Below are 13,106 nucleotides of genomic sequence, written 5' to 3' on the forward strand. Positions count from 1 at the left end.
ACCTTCGTAACCTCTTACCAGGCATCCGCCACATCCACACCCGTTCATCTGCTCGATAGAATGTAGCCTGATTCGTCGCTGCATAACACAGCTTTCAAAGCTTTCACATCCCACTGTATACGCTCTTTGCACCACTGAAGACGACGGTGCATGTTGGTTCGGGTAATGCGGTCCTACCATGGAAATCCATGTTGTGAGCCTCGCTTCTGAATGTTTTTGTGCAGATTCGTGTTCTAGTCTATGCTCGGAACTCCGCATTAAACGTATCAGCCTATGAATGGCGGTTTTTACGTATTAGCCTTCGTAGCACTTTATGGTCATGTTCGGTGAGTGTGGTGGGTTACCATTGCGGGTAGCATTTGTGGTATGGAAAGAAGTCAACGGACACAGTGCGAGAAACAAACAGCCATGGCGCCCACCTTAATAATATGTACGACCTTCTTTTGCCGCGAGGACTAGAGCACTTCTACTGGACTAACTTTTCACAAATTTGAATCACCTGGGATGGCCCAATTAGTCAATAATTTGCCGAACAGATAGGCCTGCAATATGGCATCCTATCACAGCGCATCTTTCAAATTCCGTCAGTCTTCTTCTCACAGCCATTTCACCCGGACACAGTTCCACTAACTCAAGAGAATCATATTCTTCCAATTTATACTGGCTACAAACACGTGACTCGTTACATGACACGATGTACCTTGCCTTCGGGGATGTCCGTTTGACTTCTTTCCAAGCAGTGTATGTTAGGAAGGAAGTCTGTTTCCCTGGCATCCGTATACAATGCCGATTTTGAAAAAAGAGAGGATTATATGGAGAAACGAGAAAAGATTAGAGTGATGGAATTGCTCTTTTGTGTCAACATATTAAAAAAAAAACATGCCATTTGGATAAGCACTTCGTATGATCATATAATAAACTGAATTCCCGCGTTTTTGTGCAAATTAATGATAAACTAAATTTTTCTAGTATAATTGCATGTAGTTTCTGTTAAAAAAAGAAAACATAAATACAGACCAGGAGAGTGTAGTAATGAATGCAAAAAATATAATGCAATTAAAATAATTTTATTTTTATGCAGGGAAGATAGAGAATAACGGATAGATTTTTTTAGATTTTTTTTCCTTTTTTAAAAAATGAATCTGATTTTTTTTATTGAAAACGCAATGTTTGAAGATCTATTGTACGACTGATGAGCACACCCTGCATTAAAACAATAGCAATACTTTTTAAGAACGCTGACATATCCCAACGAACTTAATTACTAGAGAGATTTACACGTATTACTATAATTTAAACAGCATTAGCGTTTGAAAGATGTAAACAAAAAAAACATTTCAGACAACACATGTAAATACAAATTTTGAAATACGAAAACCAATAGCGAAAAAAAAAAGGGAAGAAAAATAAAAGTTAGATATGATAGGAAAACACTTAGTAACCAAAGGTTGGCACACAAATATAGCTAGGGTTGTTATTTAGTTTCACTTCTGTTTTGATAGATATTTCATTGGTGAAATCAATTCGGAAACTAAAAATAACACGAAAACTTGGCCTTCGCAGAGTTCGTGAGGATGAGTATCCAAATACTCGTAATCTGTAACACTGTAAATGTTTACACCGAAGTAAAAAGATTTTTTTGAAATAATTACACCAGCACTTTTATGTTTTACGTACAAAGACAAAATTAATAAAAAATAAAAATAAATAAAAATAAAACAGATCTTCATATTTCGTGCGTGGTATGAATGTTACTGCAGTATTCTTGTTTATTTCTTACTTTACTGCTGCAAGACGCCAATCCTTATTGCTCGGTAGCTCTTGGTTTTCCACATTAGTAATTAGAGCAAATCCCAAAGAAAAGAGTAAAATCCAGCCATTCAATTATCCCATTTACACTCACCTCAGTTCTGTTGAAAATAATCGAAAAAGTCACCAACAATCAACTCCTTCGCCATTTTGAACAGCAGCCAGTTAATCAGCGACTACCAATATGGATTCTGTCACAGACAGTCATTTGGTGAAGCCTGTATAGTTGTTCTAATTTCCTCTAAATATAAGAGTTTTGATGGGGCCTGGCACAATGACCTACTTACTAAATTATCATCGTATGGTTTTAACAACCAGCCTTTGTAACACTGCCAATTTCCTCTTTAGTCGTTTACTGCGTGTCACTAACCACAAATCTTATCCATGGTTTTGCTGATGACAGTACACTCTGTCTTTTTCATTAGACAAACCTTGCAGTCTCCATATATTCCAAATACAAGATTTCCCGTAATCAGTGCCTTCAACTGGAATAAGTACATCTTGTTAACTTAAGTGCACCAAAACACAATCTTGCTTTATTTCACAAGAAATGCCATATTTGATTTCATCTTTAATAACACCCAGATCTCAATGCAAGATAAGATATCTCTTCTTGGGCTGACTTTCACCTCTTGCCTCTCTTGGCATAAACACATCAAGTCCATAGCCTCTTCTGCATCCTAAAAACTAGGCATGTTTTTTTTTCGTCTAAGCTAACACTGTACAAACCCCAAATCTGCCAGAACATTGTTAGAATGTGTCACACATTACGCTAAACCTATCTAAAATTGCATGATGCTGTACAGAAGAGGACGATTTGGTTTTGCTGATGCTTCTTTTACAGATTCATTCTAGTCAGTATCACAAGCGTACTGTTTCTATTATGTGTCTCGTCTACACTTATTTTCACAGGCGCTGTTCTGCCGAGCTGGCTGACCATTCTTTCATTTTCACAAAATCCATAAACACACGATCAGCTGCTTCATCATTCATTCAATGTCCAGCTCCAACCACACCATACCAAACGTTTGCCCTACTATCTCAGTATTCTAGAGTAGCTCATCTTACATAGCCTCCCCCCCCCCCTCCAGGAATAACCTCCAGTTATTCCCAAACGTATCAAATGATTTTTATTCTTGAATACTTGCCCACACAGTGCACTGATGTGTTATAGATTTTGTAACTTATTGTGTGTGTGGGACTGATACAAAAAAAAAAAAAAAAAAACAATAAATACATAAATAAACAACGAAACAAGTAATGTGATGGAATCAATACTAGGAAAAATGGTATTAAAGAAAACAGTTAAGAAAAATGTTATTAATTATAAAATATGTTACAGTACATCATAACCAATATTCCACATACTTGCTAAGAGATTGAAATATATCTTACTCGCTATAACTACAAAAATAAATTATAAAAAGGCTATTGTGTTATACTTACCTAGAGGCTTCTTTTATCCTTTGAAGGGACAAAAGTGTGGTAGAACCCGTTCTGTTGACAATTTCCGCTGCACTTGAAGTGTGATCATCACAACCACTAGTGTCTAAGAAAAAAAAAATAATAATAATAACAATTGTAGCCTACTACTACTAAACTTTACTTTTTTTTAATACCTACTGATACATTTCAAACCCTTTCTCAATTTGTAATGTTTTAATGTTTCAATAGCGATAACTGAATTGCTATTTAGATATTACAGTATTTATTTTACTTTATTCATTGATATTTGTTGACAGATCTGCCTGTTCGTTGTTTTGGCTAGGTAGAAAAAAGTTTAATTAAAAACAAAATTGCGAATAGTCATTGTACACTAGTCTAGTTGGCAGAGGGTGGAACAGTGGATAGCATATCTGTTCTCCTGATATGCTATCCACTCTATGGGTGTGTTTAGGTGGGGGAAGCAATTTTCTTCATGGTGGGCCACTATCCAGATTATTAGCGGTCTGACTTGCAAAGAGTTCGGTCTTTGGTCTTTAGAGGAAGGTCTCCGGATTATGTAATCCTCAGGCTACAGTTTTATTTTTATGGGAATCCCACCTTTCGTAGTTGGGATTCCCATAAAAATATGGGAAAATACTACAATAAATATGTAAGAGGCCTGAGATGATATTGTATTTAGGTTGATTCCAAATGGAAGCGCATAAAGTGTAATTCACATGAGAGCAAATGCTACATATCGATTCATAAAATACTTCAAATGGATTAAAATAATTCATCATTCAGTGACGTTATTGCCCTCACGAAATAGCCATAATTTGGAGCTCATCACTTCACAGAATAAATAACTGGTAGCAATATTAACTTTACTGCTCTTTCAAATGTGTTGGGATCACACCAAGCGTGATTAGCCAATAAACTACCAAAATATCTACACGTATGTAGATGACTGAGGGTGAGAGGCTGAAACTAATTATACTGCAGTGGAATTTTATGGTCCTACTCAGAAAAACAGGAACCATCTACACGGTAGCTCTATTAGCCTGGAAGGCAGATGCGAATAGTACACCATTACCATACCCAAAATACGTTTATCCCCTACTTCGCTAGGCCAAATAGCTTGTTCTGCCTTTGTTTGCCGGAAAAATTATGAGTAACAGGAACGCCCATCGAAATGCGACCAAAGAAAGACCTAAGAAGGGTAGGTCTATATTGCTCCGATTGAGACATTAAATTCATGGAAGCTCGACTTACATCCGTAGTTCTCTGGCGTGTCTCGCTAGTGACATGTGATTTACGTGTTCATTCCTCTTTCCACATTACAGGTAAGAGACGCTTTCTTGACAAAGAAATAACGGTGCTGCAGGGAAATCGTTCCCGTGTCAGAAGTTCATGATGAAAAAGGCGGGACCAGTATTATACTGAACTTAGCAGAATAGCAAACCTCCGGTCTTGTAAACATAAACTGCAATTGAGTCCTACTGTCTATAGTATGTTCACCTCAGAAATGCCTTTATCTTGGTCTAGAACTAATCATCCTCTTAAGGTCAATATTATAAGAAAATATATGGAAATCAAATGTGGTTACTGTAGACATCCAAAAACGTAGCACTTCCAATCTTTTAAAGCGTTTTTATAAACACATTACTTTATTATTACTTACGTTAGCGCTATCTTATTATTCCTACGTTCGCTGCAATATATAAAACAGTCTCATGAATGCGTTCTGTCGATTTCGCTTTTCATCCCCTAAACTGTTTGATTCATTTTGATGAAATTTGCTGAGTTCCTTACTAATATACACTTTTCTTCAGCATGCAATTTCCAGTCAGAATGAACAATTCGATTAATCGTGTTATATAAACCTCTGTTATATGAATCTGTAGAACACATACATTTCTACTATTGTTGTACTTCTATTCTTATGTTGGAATTAAATATAGAAGGCGCAGTGCCGGATGTTGTCTGTGAACTACAGGTGAAGTTTTTTGTCAATTTAAATTGATGAAACGAAGTTCGTTACATTTTCTGTGATTGTCTCTCTCTGCCTTAATGCCCAGAAAGAAAGAACCATTTAAAGCATTAAATGGTTTACATTTCATAATGTGTTTACATTATAATTACGGATAAAATTACTAAATGAAGGTAGCAAAACACTCATGAGTAAATTAACAATTACAAGTTTAATATTGAAGTTTAATGTAAGCGGATAAGAAGGAATCGCAAAAATAACATGTATGGAGTGTACCGTGACTACTTCGTAGGTAATGCAATATTCTTTTAATGCAGTAGCTTGCAATTCCTAAGATATGTATTTAATTTTAAAATTATCCGCACTTTTATATAGAAAAACACGCTATCATAGATGATATCAAAAGATATCTGCATCATGAGAAGTGAGTTAGGAAAAACAAATCTAGTCTATTTATTTATTTACTCTTGATCATATAGCATAATCAGACAAATAAAAAGAAACTACCAAGTACAAAGAATACTTCAGTTTCAATTACAGTACCAATTATAATCCCCATTCTAAAGAACTATTAATCGTTCAACTGCTAAATATTTATAATAATGGCAGTGGTAATAGTGGTGTGTGTGCGCGCGCGCACGCGCGCGTGTGTGTGTGTGTGTGTGTGTGTGTGTGTGTGTGTGTGTGTGTGTGTGCATGCGCGCGCGCGCATACTCAGAGGTCACAGCAGCAGCTTGGTGATTATAAATGCCATACATTACACTGCTTGTGAACAGCCTAACATATTTCTGATTCAAAGCTTCATATATAAATCTGCTCTATTCTAATCAAGACAATGAGCTTCGTTGTAGCTCCGCTAACAGAAAGTGTACAAAAAAAAAAAAAAAAAAGAGAGGAAAAAAAAAGAAGAAAATATTACACGGTAATAGATTGTAATCGTAAAATTCATCACCGGTTTGGTTGGTCAAACTCAGGACAAATAAGAACTGGCTAATTAATTAGTTCGCATACAGAGTGGCGTTGTTAAGAGACATCATTATGCCACTAAACCAAGGCCGTATATGAAAGTGTACACAGGTATGCGACATCAATTGTAGTCCGGAATGAACAATGGTTCCACTGTGGGCGTTCGGTCTGTAATGTTGGCTAAACACACTGCTGCTTCACTAAGAGGGGGTTTGAAGGTCAAGAACCACGGTATGAAGGGTGAGAATATGCTAAGAAGTAAAATGCTGTTTAACAGAAAAGAGTATTATTGGAAGCTCGTTCGAAAGAAGCCATTCCAATATAACTTTGTAACTTTTAAATAAGTATAACAAATTCTTATAAGACATTTTATATAAGACATTTTATAAATTACATACATACTCAGAATTGGTCTAATGTGGAATTAAAGTGTAATGTAAAACAATATTATATTGTTTTACATTACCACACTTTAATTCCACATTAGACCAATTCTGATTATGTCTGTGTGTACACACACACACATACTGTATATATGTACAGTATGTACTGTATTTGTGTATACCGATTGATTACATCACGTCAAATTCTTTCGAAGTAAGAGTGGGATTCTACGTCAAGCCGGCAACCGCAACGCTACCTAAGGGCTGTTTTCCGTTGTGATCACTTCCGCCAAAAAGTAGCATTCAGCTGTTTGTGTCCTTGACCTTACTCTTTCCGTAATGTACAACGAACAGGCCAACTGGTGTATACCGATGGGCGTGGTGCATAAATCTTTTGAAGAAAACAACCGTCGGTATTCACCCTGCAAGTTTTGCTAGATTGCAGAAAAAATTCTCCTCAGTGTTCTTTCGTGAAGATAAACTGAGAAATTTAATGCTATTTTCGACAAATATACCATTAAAATAGTGTTAAATAAGATGCCATATCAACAGTAGAAAAAAAGAGTAGCATTTTCTCATATATTCCTGAACTATTAGGATGCAGTAAACTAAAGGAATTAAAATCTGAGATGTAAAAGTGGTTAACGATATTTGTAAAATCCATCTATAGATTAGGTAAAAGCTACAATTTTCGCGCTTTATGAGACATTTTCAATCAAACGTCAATAACATAACCTCATGCTTTAAAAAATAAAAGAGCCTTGCAAGGGCTTTGTGACTGGCGGATAGACATTTAAAAATAATTGGATTTACTTTGTTCTTCCTAAACAAGCGGAAATAAAATAAAACTTGTTTTGTGTGACTGTTTTCATTAAAAAAATATGAAAACGAATACATGATATAATAGTTTCATCTTACTTCCTATCTGATTTTTTTTCTAGTATAATTTAAAAATGATTTATAGTGAGTAAGAAATAACTGTTTACATTGTACAGTCTTTTTGGAATGCTACAATGAAAGGTCAAATACCTCGACATATTAGTTAGGAAGAAAGTAATTACATGATCATTTAGTACAGTATTAGTACTTCAATATTTGCAAGCTCAGCGGAGATCCGTGGTAGGAGATCCACTCTGTCACACTACATGTTACTTGAAGGCATAACTGCGTTCTCACCACCAAGTTTTACGCTACAGAAGTGATGTGACCAGTACCTCTGTAGTTCACCTGAAATGTGGACGATGCATTTGGTTAGAAAATCCTTAGTTTGAATCCTAAGGAAGTAAATAACATTTATAACAGCTTTTCAACTGAAGGTGAATTGGCTAGTTTTATGTGAAATAGCAGAAGACGCGTATTAGTAGACTAGCCTAATAACCTTAGTTGTGTTGCTTCGCATGTAATGCAAAAGAACCTAGCGCTCTACTGCACACCCCACATCCGTCTCTCTCTCTCTCTCTCTCTCTCTCTCTCTTTCTCTCCTCCCCTCTGAGAGATCGTCCTCTATGCAAATCATTAATGTCTATCAATCTATGGCTTTCTCATTTACCTTAAATACTAGATTATTGCGAAAATTTTCAAAATTTTCGCAATAATTTAGTATTTCATTCTAGTAAAATCATTTTCAAAAGAAAATTTTGAAAATGCTACGATACAAGTATTTTATTTTCCAATAATGCTGTTGTCTTGTACGTAATCAAGTTAGTAAAAATAACTTTTACTTTGAGAAACCCCCATCTACAGGATCATTTTCTTATTCATCCAATTATGTATTCTAACTCTGACCACCAACTTCCAAAAAATGTTCACCTCTAAAACTGATTGATACAGAACATGGAACAGTTACATGTTCTGTATTTTAGTAATGTTATAGTTCATGTTAGCCTTTTATTGTATTTTTGTTCATCCTAACCCAGAAGATGCCACAAGCATCTTATCTATGGCGAAACTAGTCAGTTTTCATTTTTATATTATTATGGCTAAATAAAGTCAACCTACTTTTTCTTTTAATTGATTTTTACTGATCGAAAGTCTACATATTCATCATATGCTAATTCAGATAATAATCTTGATCTAGCTCCAAGAGCTGCTTTCTGTCTCATTTCTCATTGCGAACATATCTTTCTAAGCGATGCACCACTAGTGGCCCTTTCGCGCTGAAACACGCATGTGGTGCCTAGCGATTTTCCAAGGATCACATGTTCATTGTAACCAGAAATCACTTTTATTATTATTATTTTTCTCATGTGGCTCATTTCTGAATGAAATAAATTACTGGTATCAACGAAAGTAGTCAACATTGTCAACAACACTGAGTTGACAGTTGTTGACGATCATATTCGCATCTTATTATACGATAAGTCAATGAAATGAAATAATGTTAATATTCAAGTTTAATTACAAAAATACTACAACAAAGATATAAACTTAAGCATTATTGTAAACGCTAAACTTACCTCATAACTTAACAGATTTACTGTACCACATACATATAGAATACTGACTTCATAGCGTGATGTTAGTATTGGCTTTCTTGTTTGCAATAAATCCAATTTTATATTTAGAGTGGTAAATATTGAGACCTGATAATCTATTAATTTGGAGAACACTATATATTAGTGCACTCAACAATGGCAAATTATAAGTCATAAGTACCATGACCCGTAACCTGGAGCCCTTCGAATCATTCAGAAGAATGAGTCGAAGGGGTCCGAATTATTAGTTTATTGTTTAGTTACTGTTTCACATTTTATGAGCAATGACTACTAGATAAAATCCGTAGTATTTTATGCAAAATCAATGTCTGTTTGGAACTTATTTCGGCTGAATAATGCAGAAATTATTCAGCAAATACAGCCTCCCCTAACAAACCAGCAAATTATTATTATTATTATTATTATATATATATATATATATATATATATGTGTGTGTGTGTGTGTGTGTGTGTGTGTGTGTGTGTGTGTTAAAGATATCAAACAATTTTATAAGCTAGGTTTTAATCCTTTTTCCAAGTAAGCAAACAGACAAGTAAGTCAAGTTTGCGCCTGAACACAGTTCAGGTCTGAGGCAACTCGTAGTAAAGGTGGTGTAAGCTCTGATCACTTTCCTTAGTATTTCCCCTAATGCAAAGCACATCCCCTTGCGGAGATGTATGATGCTATGCATTAAAGGCAAGGGCCACTACCCAGATCGGTTTCGACCTTTATTGATAAAATTTGGATCTTTATTGATATCAATAAAGGTCGAAACCGGTCTGGGTAGTGGCCCTTGCCTTTAATGCATAGCATCATACATCTCCGCAAGGGGATGTGCTTTGCATTAGGAGAAATACTAGGGAAAGTGATCAGAGCTTACACCACCTTTACTACGAGTTGCCTCAGACCTGAACTGTGTTCAGGCGCAAACTTGACTTACTTGTCTGTTTGCTTACTTGGAAAAAGGATTAAAACCTAGCTTATAAAAATTGCTCGGTATCTTTAACATAGTATATACCCAAGGTAAAAAACTTTCTATATATATATATATATATATATATATATATATATATATATATATATATATATATAAGGAACAGTACTCTAAGAACGTAACTCTGTGAACTCAAAACTAGTATCGAGATTAAAAATATCAAAACGTCTTTGATACCAAACAATGTCACTTACCTAGAATAGTTCACTACTCTTAAATTCGAAAACCCGATAATTTTTTTATTAATAATCAGGATATTTATACGTTGTGTATGATATAATGTTTTATCTTAACTATTAATTATTTTACATCCAAATCTTGTGGAAAATATCTAAAAATGTGATATAGGCTGAGCAACAAAGAGCTACGTAATGAATGCATCTTTGTCATCTTTTAGTCATTAGCCTACGTTCTGAGAACAAAAAGGTTGTGTATGTATGTGTGTGTGTGTGTTGTATATTCAACTCTCGAGAAACCTTCAATCGGTGCGCGCTGACGACATACGAACAGTGCCAAACAACATACATGTGTTAGGGAGCTAGATCCGGCTGCAAGAAGTATTTGTAGGACAGCAGTCAAGGACACTGTTTCGCACATCCTTGTCTTCCAGTGTTACACTCAAAATAATAAGTGATATTGTCTATTTTATGTCTTGGGGTTTTATATCTTGGTTTCTTTATGCAGTACTTCTACTGGTCGAAAAACTATCCTTTCAAAATGCTGTGATAAGCAAAACAAATAACACTTACAACAAATACTGTAGCTTTGCAAAATGTTTTAAATTCTTTCCCAATTTTAAAAATTAATCCAAGCTCTGATTAGCTTATGGGGAAAATAATCTGAATTGAAAATATTATCCCAATTTTTTTTTTAAATAAAAAAAGTCCTGGGTGATGGACTGAAATGTACATGTCATATAAAAATATAGCTTCATAAGAATTTACAGAAGATGGAGCTTAATTTTCATAAAAATCTAAATCATTATGTTAAATCGTTGCTATTCTAGTGATTGGAAGAAGCGTGCATTTCCTGTTCAAGTTAAAAACCCTAGAACACTGATAATTCCTTTAATTATCCATCAGTTTTATTTAAGAAGAAACAAATAAAGAAAACATTTTACTTCCAGGAACAGGGTTATAATATTCGTTTTAACCACTGAGTTACAATTACGGTAGAAGCAGAGGAGGCTTGGGTACTATGTTTGCTATTTACTTATATTCTCTTAATACGCTGCATTTTTGCAGGATACAAAATCCTACTAGCTCAGATGAAAAGCCAATAAAGGCTCTTTGCATCTTAGAATTCGAACCTAGGTCTTGCTAACCAAGAGATAATGTGGCGCCCTCCTGGAAGGGCCGTTTTAAAGAACAGTGCACCAAGTCAAGCACTTCGGTGTGAATTCGATTTAAATACAGATATCAAAGGAAGAATATAGATCGTGAAATAAAATCTAAACAAATGAAAAGCCGACTTGTTTTTGTGTATGAACTCGTCAGCCAACACATCGAAAGAAATGCCACAATGATTTAGCTTAAGTGAAAGTTAATTGGTCCAAAACTATTTTATCTACAAAAAGATTCCAGCAGTGCGTCTGGTATAATTATGTTTCATTAAGCGCCAAAAGTAGCTGTTAAACATGTAGACGATTTCCACGGACCTATATTTAATGTTTCTCAGCAACAAACGCAAAGAGTCTGCATGATCATCGCGTGAGCATTGACTGTTAAACATGACGACATCCATTACTGGAAATAAATCACTTTGGCGTCTGTCGTGATTTTATCAGACTGTATTATCTTAACTCACACTTGACCATATCACGATGTATAATTCTCCAGTAACACCCCTACAGCAGTGAAACACCGCAACGCTATCGTGGAGAAAGAACTGACATCCTGTATTATTTAGTCGGTTTCAATAATCGTGATAACAATAGCCTGCCACCAGATACATTCATGAGATTCGTGATCGATACGTACTAAGATTAAATAGCTGAACAAAAACTTTTAATGCATTAAAGAATGTCAAGAACAGAAGGCAAAGCAATACCCGGGAAGGACGACTCGATGAAGATATAAGAGAGGAGGATAGAGATGAATGCTCTTCCTATTTTGCTCTTTACAGAAGGAATTTAATTTCTAAATTCTTCTTTTAAAACAAATTAAGCAATTTATGTTATAATGAATATTAGGACTTATAATGAAAAGAAAGAGATATGATAATAATTACTTAGGCTATCCCTTATTAGCTCTTTGGGCGTACCACCTCTCTGATCAACTTCAGTGAAACCAGTCTTTCTAGGCATGTGATAGATCTATTTCAAGATGCTTCATTATTCTCATTTGTGAGTAGAGGATAAATGCTAATGTGATCATTCTTACTGAGTACGAATTAATTTTTTTTATTATTTTTACAGCAAATAATGGAGAAAGCAAAAACTGCGAAGAGTCTTGCTTGATTAAGTCGATTATGATTTCAACAGGAAGAATAATGAATGACTAAATATAATTTTTGCAAGTCGTAAATAAAAAAAAACATTCCTAATTATTAAAGTTGGATATATGACTAGTTTATACTATCAAATCATTTTATTTTATGAATTTTGGTGCAAGATGAAATTAGTTAAAAATTTGGTCAGCTGGTTTCCAATAACAATGTTGAACCTACTGCTGTATTTTGAATAAACAAATCCACACCTTAGCAGCATCGAAGTGAAAGATTCAGATGTTCCTTTTTTGTTTTATTATTTCAAAATACTGATTTATAAGGTTTGCTTCTTAGAAAGCACTTATTTCCAGCGTTCTGATTTTTTGTTTATAGATCTTAAACTGAGTTTCTAATTCTAAGCATTATATTTAAATGCTCCGTCGTTATATATATCTTATAAAATATATGTAATTTTTAAAAAAAATTAATTAAAACATGTAAAGCTGTTTTAAAACTTTTATTTCAAATCATTTTCCATTATAATCTAATTTTCTTTGTGATTTAAAAATGAAAAATAAATAAATAAATAAAAACTCACTGAACTGTGAGTGTCGTTCACCGTCAAAGTATACAGTAT

General features: G+C 34.6%; 1 protein-coding gene across 1 annotated transcript in view; it reads right to left on the reverse strand.

Moving 5' to 3' along the window:
- The window catches only part of LOC150104794 (uncharacterized), an 87,768-nt gene that overhangs the window by 51,964 nt on the left and 22,698 nt on the right, over positions 1 to 13,106 (reverse strand). Inside the window, exon 3 of the mRNA XM_090395970.1 lies at positions 3,256 to 3,358. Coding sequence (XP_090252096.1) covers positions 3,256 to 3,358 — 103 coding nt within the window. The remainder of the gene's footprint in view (positions 1 to 3,255; positions 3,359 to 13,106) is intronic.

The sequence above is a fragment of the Typopeltis vanoorti genome, chromosome 7 (assembly GCF_054136105.1).
Source record: "Typopeltis vanoorti isolate ZY-2024b chromosome 7, IOZ_Tvanoo_1.0, whole genome shotgun sequence".
In the NCBI taxonomy this organism is placed as follows: Eukaryota; Metazoa; Arthropoda; class Arachnida; order Uropygi; family Thelyphonidae; genus Typopeltis; species Typopeltis vanoorti.